General features: G+C 41.8%; 1 protein-coding gene across 1 annotated transcript in view; it reads right to left on the reverse strand.

Moving 5' to 3' along the window:
* Positions 1 to 2,720: 2,720 nt before the first annotated feature.
* AFG1L (AFG1 like ATPase) overlaps positions 2,721 to 12,551 on the reverse strand; it is a 61,026-nt gene continuing 51,195 nt past the window's right edge. Inside the window, exons 11-13 of the mRNA XM_082216664.1 lie at positions 8,638 to 8,778; positions 5,652 to 5,765; positions 2,721 to 3,214 (exon numbers count right to left, since the gene is read on the reverse strand). Of these exons, the coding sequence (XP_082072790.1) occupies positions 3,068 to 3,214; positions 5,652 to 5,765; positions 8,638 to 8,778 (402 nt within the window). The 3' untranslated portion in view covers positions 2,721 to 3,067. The remainder of the gene's footprint in view (positions 3,215 to 5,651; positions 5,766 to 8,637; positions 8,779 to 12,551) is intronic.

Consider the following 12,551-nt stretch of genomic DNA (forward strand, 5'->3'; position numbering starts at 1 on the left):
GGTGTGGGGAACTTTTGATCTCTGGATGTGGCTGAACTACAACTCCCATCAGCAAGCATGACCAATGGCTAAGGACATACCATTTTGGATAGACTTTAAAGGGGGGTTAGACAGGTTCATGGAAGATAAGGTTATAAATGGCTTCTAGCCAGGATGTGCTATTTCAAGTGTGCCTCTGAATACCACTTGCTGGGAATTACAAGCAGGGAGAGTGCTGTTAGGCTCAGGCCTTGGTTGTGGGTTTCCCACAGGTATCCACTGTGAGAGCAAGAGGCTGTCATCTATTTTTAGTATATTGGAATGGAAGTTACCACGTCTTTTCTAATGGAAACATTGATAAATTGAAATAATACCTGGTGTTTAATAATAACCCCTGGACAATTTTAATATGGATGATATTTATGGGCTCATTCTTTACTTGGCGTTGATTCTTTTGGGTGGTTTGCATATGCACACATATCCATAATACGACAGCATAGCTGTCGCCTTCTGTTGCAAAATCATAGCTAACATTTCAGTCCTGTGCATTTGTATTCAGTTGACTGCAAGCAAATTCAGTGGGGCTTACTTCTTAGGGCTGTATCCAATGTTGCTATTCCACGAGTTCAGCAGACTTCCACCTGCACAGTGGAACTCTTCTCCACCTTACAGCACATCCTCAAAATCTGCTCCAGAGGGTTCACGGAATAGAGGTTAATGGGGAGAAGAGGAGGAGGAGGAGTATATTAAATTGCCACACCGTTTCCCTTGAAATATTATGATATTGCAACTAGATGCTGGTAGTAGGCTTTAAATATAATTGACATTTTTATTTACACTTTGTGTACCGCAAGGCTTATACACATAAAATGGATTTTACAATTACGGCAATAATCTTCCACATTCAACTATTTCTTACACGTTGTCCTTTGGCATCTTGGAAGGGCTTTTGCAGGTATTTGTAGTATACAATTTTCAAGAAGTAAAATACGGTAAATATTCCAGTTTGGTTTGGTTGCCTACAGACATTGATGAAGTTGCTAACCATTACTCATTACTGTCCCTGTGTCTCACTTGGCTCTCTACAGGAAACCTTCCAAGAGGTGAAGAAACAAGGTTATTCCCCATTGCCTAAGAGGCAGCCTACAACAAATCCAGCAGTGATCCGTGGGAATCAAGCTACTACAACGTGGAATTGGTAACCTTTTCTTAAGCGTGCATGGCAGACAGTTGCTACAGCAGATATAGCTGTATCCAGCATGGAGGGACAACGATGGGGGGAAATGTACTTATTTCTCACCATCAAATGCACAGTCCTTTGCGTTCATAAAGCTATCAGAACTATCTTCCACTTATGAAGTTTAGTAAAAGTACTGTAACTTAGCTCAGCTGCCTTTAGGATCAGGACCAACACAATGTGTGTTTATGTGTTTTATATGTGTGTCCATATAAAACCTTGTCAATCTTGGTCAATATGGTTGGAGTTATATTGTGACCTTTGCCTCTGGAAGATGACAAAGACCTCATCATACGTCTTTCTGTTCCTGTGGCTGTGATGATAGAAAACAGGTCTATGAGGTGGGAAGGATGGTTTCTAGTTCAGTCGTCCCCCCACCGCTTTTTGTGGCAGATGTCATTCTTGCTAGCAGAGCACCCACAATATAATCCCTTTTCTCCTTTTCCTTGTCATACAGCTTTCTACCTTGAAAACAACTTGTGTCCTTCAAACAAAAGTGGTTATACTGTTTGTATTGCCTGTCTAGAAGTATTTTTTCCTAGTGGATTTGATTTCTCAAGTAGCCCATGGGCAACTATTATGGAAGGAATGTTGGTTTCTCTCTGCATAAGTTTTGGTGCTCCTGCTTACTGTACCATGGTGGTCTGCACTGGGAAGTGTGCCTTTGAGGATGCCAGACTGTGCATTGTTTGTGGTGTACATTGGGTATCCAAGAGTTATGCTACCAACACCATCCATTGACTGGTACCTTCCCTAAATGAACAATGTGGCGGTCTTATTAGTAAAGCAATATCATGACTGATGGGTGGTTGAACTGCTAAGAGATGTTTCTGTGTTTGCATTGCTTTCTCTTATGCTGTTCAGTGAAAGAGCATGATCCACCAATGTTACATATGGCAATGGTGGCTATCTGGTGTAGAAGGATCACTGCATTGTGGTGGTGGGTGAGTGTGTGTAGATTTGCACTTACTGTCTTGTACATAGCTGCTTGAAAAAATCCTCAGCATCAGGAGGGAAGGAGGACAACTTAGTCAAATTCCATTATAAAGTCCATTTTCACTACCAGTACAAAGTTCACCTCAAATCTTGTAAGATTGTCCTATCTGGTCTGCCTATACAGTGAGTTCACTTTTGCTTTGATACTTATCCAGTTAATGGCATTTTTTACTCTTGGTTCTATAAATCCACTTTTATTTTCTCTTTGCACCCTCCCTATCAGAAGAATTTGAGACAGGGGGTCACACATATAGGCAATGGAATAACAATAAATAGGTCTACCGTGGTAGTAGGCAAGCAGAAATAAGAAATGTATTTAGAATGGCAGAGCTACCAAGATGCAATTATGTGATTTTGTACTTAGTAAAATGAGAAACTGATTTTTTTCAGTTGCTGCCCAGAATCATTTAAAAAAAAAATTTCAAGGGTACTGAAGGTGCAGTTATCTGTAACCGAAATACTAGAGGTAGGCATCCGCAATAATATGCAATAATATGTACTTAATATGTTGCAATAATATGTACTTAATTTGCCTGGTTTGAACCTACCATTTGTTCAAGGTGTAGTTTTTCAAGTATGATATACAAATGCAGGCCATAAACTGTATGTGCCACTCCTTTCCACATAATTTGTAGATTTGGATTTTTGGTCAGGAAAAATTTCATGTCAGGCTGGACTTCCACACACAGGCATAAAACTGTTCCCACCAGCATTCCAGCATGCAACCTGTCCTTGTTAACAAATAAAAAGGCAAATGTTTAGGAAGTAAAGTGCAAAATTGGGCAGTGTGCCTGTTAAAAATAATTTTGCATTGAGTTAGCACTCTTCTTCTTTACAACCACTATTTGTGTTTTGCTAGTCTTTTCGCAACTGTGGTTGGTTGCTCCTGTCCCCCTCCTTCCAGTACTGCTCAGTCTGCATTTCAGTCAGTCGTGAGATGGTACGCTGAAGGGCAAAAATCTCCTCCTCTCCCGTGAACATTGAAAGTCCTTGAGCTGAATCCTAGAGAGAGATGGAAGCAAAGAACAATTCTTTAAAATGCAGGAAGCATTAAAAAGAAACCAGAAAATGAAAGACTTCTCAAACTTGCAGTGTGGCCTGAGTCCACATAGTCACAGTCCGTCCGCTCACCTCACCCCCCCCCCAGGTTTGTGTGCAATTCATAACTATCAAGCTCCCTTTCTTCTGCCATCATGCTTTTGTGGAACAAAACTATTCTTAAATATTGAAAAAAGAATACAGGGAGCAGCACCTTGCAGTTGCTGCTTTTGGCTGTGCTTCTGTGCAATATTTTTTTGGTGGCATTGCAGGTCTCTGGGTTACATGTTTGTAAAACACAGGCACAATTCAGCTAGCTAACTCTAAAGCACACACTTTATTACATGCACATAAACATTTTCCAGTTAGACAGAAGTTTGAGAGGCTTTAAAAATATTTATTCCAAGAGTAGGGACTGGGACTGTTTTCTGTGGTTGATAATAGCAAAACACACACACACTGCTTACATTGAATGGCACACATCCTTTCGTCTACACAGATAAAGGCTATTTGGATGACTCCATGTGTCAGTCTTTGTGCAATAAAATGGTATTGCCCATGTAACTTTTTTTTTTTACTGTCTGCAGTTGCAGGTTTGATGCCCTCCTAGAGATAGGGAACCAATGGCCCTCCAGATGTTGGTGGACTCCATCTCCCTTCAGTCCCAGCCAGCATGGCCAGTGGTCAGACATGTTGTAAGTTGCAGTTCAATAACATCTGGTTCTCCACCCCAAATATAGAGGCTAATTGAAAAGCACACACTTGTTCTATGATAACAATTAACCTATATCTTCCTTTGCCAGTGGTAAAGCCACAACAAAATATTAGGTTTAAATATCACCATAACACAGCTGGCCCTGCAGGGGCCAATGTACCGTGAGGATGAATCTCTTTCCATTCCCACCTACCCCCATTTGTGCATCACATCACAGTTTTGTACAACATTTTTGTATGATAGAGATCTTTCAGAGACACTTGTGTTAACATATATTCAGTAATGTGTTTTTTTTTTAAATCCTTATCAGTTAGGAGTTAACAGACTGGGTTCACAAAACATTCCTCTCACTTTCTTTGAATTTCCTCTCACAGCAGGACTAAAATGAAAGCAAGTTTTCTCAAGTATATAACATGCTAGGACAAGGCTTTTAAAATGTGTGTTGGCTCATATTCTGAAAACATTATGCTTTCCCCCACCAAGGTGAATGGCACTAAGATAGAAAACTGTGTGAGTCTACTGTGCATTAACAGCATACACTGAAAGATCAGCAACAAGAGGGCTAAGCTGCAACCCTTAAATTACCGTATTTTTCGCTCTATAACACGCACCCGACCATAACACGCACGTAGTTTTTAGAGGAGGAAAATCTATAGGCATGCCACCCGTAGGCATTCCCTCCATAACACGCACAGACATTTCCCCTTACTTTTTAGGAGGAAAAAAGTGAGTGTTATGGTGCAAAAAATACGGTACTTTTCAGAACCACCATATTTCTTTATAAGATATAAAAGGGAGACATTATTAGAAAAGAGTACTTATTAGGAAACCTATTTTTACTGGATAAACACGGGAAACTATTTGACATAGATAAAATTACTTGAGGCTTCTAACTTCTGATTTAACTTTCTGTCAGGTATTAGTATTCATAAACTATATAATGTAAGAACAGAAATATAATCTATAATGCAGAAATGCAAGCAACAAATTCTTGTATTCTGGGTTATATTCAACCAACAATTACTCAGAGTAATTGCTTAATGACCATGACTAACGTGCTCTGGTCCATGGGGTCACGAAGAGTCGGACACGACTAAACAACAATAACTTAGGCTCATTAATTCCAATGGGTCTACTCTGAGTAAAAGTTAGTTAATTACAAATCCTGTGCAAATCAGTTTTGGGAAGCAGCATTTATCAGCTCACTCCTTTGTAAACCTGGAGTGAAAGAGACTCTTATAACACACCTATTAGACAATAAACAGATTCCCAACATGGTGGCTCAAGTAAAATAAGGCGCCTTGAGTTCCAGTCCAGGAAAAAAGTGGGATGATGATGATGATGATACAAGTGCAATGTACAAAGCTAAATGTAGTTGCACTAAATCTGAAGAACATGTATTAAAGCAGCAGCATGACCCAATATTTCTAATAATATATTAACACATGCTGAGTAATAGATTAGAAGTATCTCTAGAATTACGCTAAAATGGATTGGTTCAAACCATTTATGAATAGCATTGCTTTAAGTTGGAATAGGAGAAAAGGTGCAACGTTGATCCTGCCAGAAAGCTACAGAATGACCGGTTAAATGCTTTTGCTGCTCACTGCCCCCCTAGCACCACCACTCAGACCAAAACCAATTATGCTCTCCTGCAACAAAGGCTCTAATGGTCATAGTGCTTACCTGGCTCAACCCCAAATCGTCCATCATTACCCTACTTTCGTCCAATCCACCATCATGGGATTCTTGAATAAATATGTTTTGGAGTGGTGCTGATGCAGAGCAAACAATACGCACCTGGAAGAGAGTGAAAAAGCTGTAGGTACTATCACATATGGCTCCTATTTCTCCATTTGAATTTTGTAAAATCCACCATGTTTTCATTTTGTATTGTGTAAGTAGCAATTTCGATATAGACAACAACTGAAATGATTTCTGATTTTGCCAAGCATAAGTAGCTCTCCATAAGAATGCAGAATGCAAGTGGCTTGTACTGTACCATCATTCCTTCTTCACTTCACAAACACTAACCATAAACCCATTTATAAAAAATGAGCCATTCTAACACAATCACCACTAACTTTAGTTCTTTTACATAGTCATTGGGTATAGCATCTTACCATCAAAACCTATATGTAGTAAATATCCTCAAAATCAAAATGTAAGCCATTGTTTTCTTCTACTATTCGTTAGAATGTAAGCCAGCATTAGGGCAGTTATTTCTACTGGTTTTGTACAGCATTTAGCTTACAGTCTGTCTCTCTCTCTCTCTCTCTCTCTCTCTCTCTCTCTCTCACACACACACACACACACACAAACACAATTTAAAATACTTATGCTCATTGAACATTATCATGCAATAAGCTACTTTCCTTTTGTAGTAAAACAATATAGAAACTCTGTGCCACAATGGAAGGCAGGGCAGAAATGAACTGAAATAAGGCCACTAATTGGTTATGCTTTGTTAGATGAATTAAATTCAGTTGTGACAAATTTAATTGGTGATTTATTGTCATTATATTTTTTGAAACAACGTTAATGCTTATAGATGCATCACCAGAAAATATGAAAAGCCAAGTGTAACTCATGGAATTTTGAAATGTTAAATACAAAATAATACATCTTTTGGCATGGCATGAAACCTGTGTTAGAAAGAATAAACTTTGCTACTACCTTTTGCTTTTGGGTGGAAATACTATAGTTAGCCACCACAACATTACAGTTTTGTATTTCTCTTTTTTCCTCTTTCTAGACAATTGTCACTTCTCTACCAGGGAATTTTTGTCAGCTTCAAAAGGACCATTTTCTGAGTCAAGAGAACAATATAGAACCACACACACATACTTCAAGGAAGACCAAAACACAGTTTCAAAGTGAACCAGGAATTTCCTTCTACACTGCCTGGAGTAATTCTGAAGTCATTTTGGCGTCTTTGATGTGTGCAATTCTAAATTTCGCCATAGCAATCCTCAATCACAGCTGTGCCTTTACTCACTGACTAAAAACAGTGAAAGGTGGGAGGAGGCTCCTTTGCCACCAAACAATTCCTGGAATGGTACCTGCACATTTTGCTTCATGATGTTTGTTCTACAAATGCTAGAGCAGACTCCCCCTGGGGCCAATAGGGGTTATGGTCTAAAATACATTTAATGTGAGTTGCTAGTTGTCAGCCTTTAAGTTTTAGCATCCTTGTTTAAAAGAGGATAAAGTTAATAAAGTTGAGAACCTCTAGTACACAGCCTGCCATTTCACAAGCTGCAGGTGCCAATGTATATTTTAAACTGTTGGTATCTATGATAGGGCAATTGTCCAGTGAAGAAAGAACAAGCACTCTCCCAGCTTTAAATACAGCCAGTATCTAACAGGGCTTGTGACACTTTTAGAATAATACTTACAATTGCAATGGGCAAGGTGAGATAACATACTTGTGTGTGTGGCTCACCATAATGTCCAGTGAGAAAATATTGTTGCTTGACTGTGAGGAAAATGCAGGAGTTTTGAGAAAAGACATCTGGATCCACCAGAAAAAGTGAGCTGCATCTAAGTCATTTACTAAACAAAGATAAGATTGTCTGGATAAGTCCCAACTATCTTGCTGAACTAAAGGTGGGTTTTTTGTGTGAATTTCTTTGCCAGGACATTCTTGAAAAAGGTTTTTAATCTCAATCGATATTTCCTGATTGCATAAATATTTAAGTGCGTGGCTATAATCACACATAGGGTGAAGCTTAATGTCTTCCATCACTTTTTAAAACATCAGCTTAAATACAAAGAGCCTTTTTTAGTTGTTTTAATACTGCTGATTTTGCTCCCATGATTGAAACCTTTGTAAATCCAAGCTAAGTGCTGCATTTATCATTACTATTTCATTAGAGGTCCCACAACTCAGACTAAAACCAAGAGTGGCTGTTTCTTCTAAAATTATTATCACTTTGGGGCAAACCCATTAACACTTTACTCGTCTGTTCACTTATAACGAATCATGTCTGGAACTCTAGGTGAAATAAGATGAAAACAAAGCACATCTGTACCCTGGAATTATAGCAGCAAACAAAACTTTGTGGATAATTTCAACTTAACTATTGTTTGGCTTGCAAAACATGATGTGACTTTTTACCAATCATGAAAAAAGAATCATGATAATTTCTCTTGGAAATATATTATTTGACTCAGGAGAGTTGGTGGGGGCATGGGGCAGAATATACCAATTTTCTAATATCTAAAGCTATCTTAAACTCCACCTTGGAGTTGCAGATTTTCAGGGATAGGATTTGGTGAGCAGCAATGTTTTATCTATGTGTCCTGGTTTGGAGAAAACAAGAGAGAATGTTTCGTTCTTCTTTTATAGCGCTGGAACTCAGGCTCACCTAATGAAATTGATTGGCATTCCCATTTGATTCCAGGAAATTAAAAACACACCAAATTAAAATCACATCAAATTTAATTCCCACCTGTTGAGGACCTATGACCGAAACTGTATCTGGGTTAAATTGTCCTGTAACTCGTTCACCCCTGTCATCTCATGTGGAACCAATTTCCCAAAGCAGCAGGCAAATATGAGAGAAAATAGGAAGATTTAACTTGCATTACCCATTAATCTTATACTGATAATTTCCAGAGCAATTCAAGATGCTTTAATCTTGTAAGAATTTACCAACTGACCGCTTACCTTCTTGTCGTAAAAAGTATCAACAAGAGTAATGAAGCGGCGAGCTTGGGTCCTTTTTGCCATTGTAAACTCAGGTATGTGACGAACAAAGACTAGGTCAAAATGCATAGCTACTTCCAAGTAATCACTGGCTCCAAGTGGCTGAAACAGAAAATGGGAACTGTAACCCATTGAAAAGCCAACAGACCAACACAATATATATTTTGAAATGCTACCATCATATCTCAAGCAAACCAGTGTGATCCCTCCTATTTTGTTTTCTTTTTGCATTAGATGAGAAGGTTGACTGTGATAGTAACAGATTGATTCCTAAAATTGGTGGCTAAGCTTAGCTTTATGATCTCTAAATTAAATCAGAAAGTAATTTGCTTGGGTATTGCCAAAATTATAGTGCAAATAAGAAGAACGTGTTGGATCAGGCCAATGGCCCATCTAGATCAGTATCCTGTTCTCGCAGTGGCTGACCAGAGATTCCTGTGGAAAGCGGGATCTAAGTACAACAGCACTCAGGGGCGCCGACTTATAAAAAATATTGGGGGGGCCCATACTGGGGTCCTGCCGCTGCTTCGCTCGGGTAGCCGGGAGAACGCAGTTCGAGGTGGCGGTGTTGGGGAGAGACCCTCGCTCAGGGCGCCACGGGACTTGGCGGCCGGCGGCCTATCTGGAGGGTTTTGGAGCGTATTTCGGCGGAGCGATTGGGGAGGAGGGGGCTTGTTGCCGGATTCTTCAGCTGGGCCGGAGATCCGCTGCTGGGGGGTCCCTGGGCCGAGTTGTGAGCCTGGCCTGCTGAAGGGAGATCCAGCCGATTGCGCGACGGGGACGGCCGGGGCTCTCCGGCTAGGGCGCGCGGCTGGCTGGCTGGCTGGCGAGGGAGCAGGTGGGGAGGGGGAGGGGGTCCTCACTCTCTTAGGAAACGCACCCGCGCGCCCGATTGCCACGAAGTCCGAAGGGTGCGTGTGTGGAATTAAAAAGCAAAAACGAGATACGGGCAGGGCAGGCAAAGAGTTTTCCGCAAGAGGATGGAGGGCAGGTTGAAGAGAAAATCACTCAGGATGAGACAGTCAAATCAGCCATGATAAAATGGGCTCAGGATATTGGGTATAACATCATGTTTGAGGACTGGGAAAGGTTATGGACCACCAGAATGAAATTCACTGCATGTAATGCCTTGAAGGAAAATATTATGAAAATGATTTATAAGTGGTACATGACCCCAGTCAAGCTTGCAAAAATATATCACCTGTCTGATAATAAATGTTGGAAATGTAAGGAGGCTGAAGGGACATTCTCTTTCACCTCCGGTGGACTTGTCCAAAAGTGAAGGCCTTCTGGGAAATGATCTATAATGAGTTAAAAAAGGTATTTAAGTATACCTTTCCCAAGAAACCAGAGGCCTTCCTCTTGGGCATTGTTGGCCAGAAAGGGTTAAAGAAGGATAGAACTTTCTTTATGTATGCAACTACAGCAGCAAGAATACTTATTGCAAAATATTGGAAGACACAAGATTTGCCCACACTGGAAGAGTGGCAGATGCAATTGATGGACTACATGGAACTGGCTGAAATGACTGGCAGAATCCGAGATTTGGGAGAAGAAACAACAGAAGAGGACTGGAAAAAATTTAAGGACTATTTACAAAAACAATATAAGTTGTATGAATGTTAAAAATTTAGACGATTCGGAAACTATAGCTTCAGCAATTAGATTTGGGAAACAGGAAATTATATTTTAAGTAAGAAAAGGTCAAAATCTAAGGTAATACTATGTTTAATTTAAGATATAAGTAACTGATGAAAAGTATGTTAAATTTAGAGGTATAGTATTTGAAAAGTACAAAATAAGGTACGAAACAAGGTAATAATTTGCTGATATCTTTATTATAAAGAATGCAGGGTAAGGGAGATGCGAGGAAGTCCAGTTAGTTATATAAAAAATGTGTTGAATGGTTGGTTTTCTTTTCTTCTTTTTCTTTTTTTCTTTTTCTTGTTCTTTTACTTTTTTCTTCAGTGTATGTTTCTAACTTTGTATTTGAAAACTTAATAAAATATTTATAAAAAAAGAAGAAGAGAAAATCCTTTCGCTTTTCTGGGGCGCAGGGAAGTCTCAGAGCCGGAGGTTGGGGAAGGGACCCCCTTTGCTCTGCCCTCTTCTCCCGTCTTAGATTCGCATGGGGGTCCCCGCCCGAGCTTGCCTGGCCACCGGGCCACACAAGGGCCCCGCTCTACGTGGCGCACCTTGCTAGCCGCGCAGCTGTCCTCCGCGGCTGTGGAGCAGCCCTGCGCCGGTGCCCAGCCCCTCTGGGCGCCCGCTGCGCTGCCAATGACAAGCGGGCGACGTCGCGGGCGGGGAAGGCGTCGCTTTCTTTCCCGATCCTGCATCCTCCCAGTCTTCCAGCCCTTTTTTGGGTTGGAAGCTCGTCTCGTTCGCCCTTCTCCTTTCTTCACCCTGCGCGCAATTTTCCTCCCTCGTCTCCCTCCCCATTTCTCCTTCCTTCCTGACTGACTGACTGACTGACGGGCTTGGGCTCGGGCTCAGGCTCGGGCTCCGGGTCGGGCTCAGGCTCAGGCTCGGGCAGCCACAGCGTCGGCGGTGTTGGCGATCGGCGGCGCGGGGGGATGGCCCTCCCGGGGGAGCCGGCGCTGCTCAATGGGGTTGCCAAGGAGACAGGCCGGCCGCCCCCCCTCCTCCGGCCCGGCGCCCCCCGCCGCGCGGGTGCCCGTTATCGAGCTGGTGCGCGCCGGGCGCCCTATAAAAGCCGCGGACGCGCCCACCGCCGCCCGAGATTATTGGGGGGGCTGAGCCCCCCCAAACGAATTTTTGAGGGGGCTCGGGCCCCCTCAAGCCCCATGGAGTCGGCGCCTATGACAGCACTCTGTGAACGTATCCTTGTAAATTTTGTACTAATTAACTACAGCAGGTGCCTCCCCACCACCCACCCACATCATATGTGAAAGCTAAGGATAGAGTTAAAAGAAAATGGAGTCATTTCCTCAGGGTAAAACCAAATACAGTGGTGCCTCGCAAGACGAAATTAATTCATTCCGCGAGTTTTTTCGTCTAGCGAATTTTTCGTCTTGCGAAGCACGGTGTCAGAAAAGTTTTGGAAAAGCTTCAAAAATCGCCAAAAACCTCAAAAAAGGCTACCACACCGCGTTCTATGAGTTGCTCCTCGAAGTCAAGTCGCAACTGTATTAAGGGTGTTAAGAAAAAGGAAACAAACTTGCAAAAAACGCAAGACGTTTTCGTCTTGCGAAGCAAGCCCATAGGGAATTTCGTCTTGCGAAGCAGCTCAAAAACCGCAAAACCCTTTCGTCTAGCGAGTTTTTCGTCTTGCGAGGCATTCGTCTTGCGGGGCACCACTGTAGGTTGCAGACTGTATTAATCATTTACTAAGTCTATTTTCAACTATGAAATTAATACCCACAGTGAAGGGGTTAGGATTGGAAATGTGTTGCACAGCAAGGAAGATTTAGCATTTACCTCCCATGCTGTGGTCCAAGCAGATACAATTTCCCCCTCCCAGAGCCTCTGGGAGGAAGGCTACCATTGGTGCAACTGGCAGCTTCCCTCCTGCGGTAAATAACAGCATCAGAGAGAAGGGAGTTTTAGCAGGATTGTGACATGGTAGGAGGGTAAAACTCTCCCTCCTCATATGCCATAGTCCTGATCTTGATCCCCTCTTGCAGCTGCTGCACTGAAAGTACGTTTTTTAAAAGACACAAGCATGGACGTAGCTAGGATTTTTGTTGGGGGGGGGGCAGAACCAACATGATTGGTCAGTTAAGTAATTCTATTGTTTTACTTGATCGGGGGGGGGGGCAGCAGTCCATGGACACAAATGCATTCACACATTTAACATCACATCTAGTTTGCCATCAAGTCTTCCACTTTCTTGAAGCATTCTAACTCAGACT

The sequence above is a fragment of the Podarcis vaucheri genome (assembly GCF_965113315.1).
Source record: "Podarcis vaucheri genome assembly, chromosome: 3".
NCBI lineage: Eukaryota > Metazoa > Chordata > Lepidosauria > Squamata > Lacertidae > Podarcis > Podarcis vaucheri.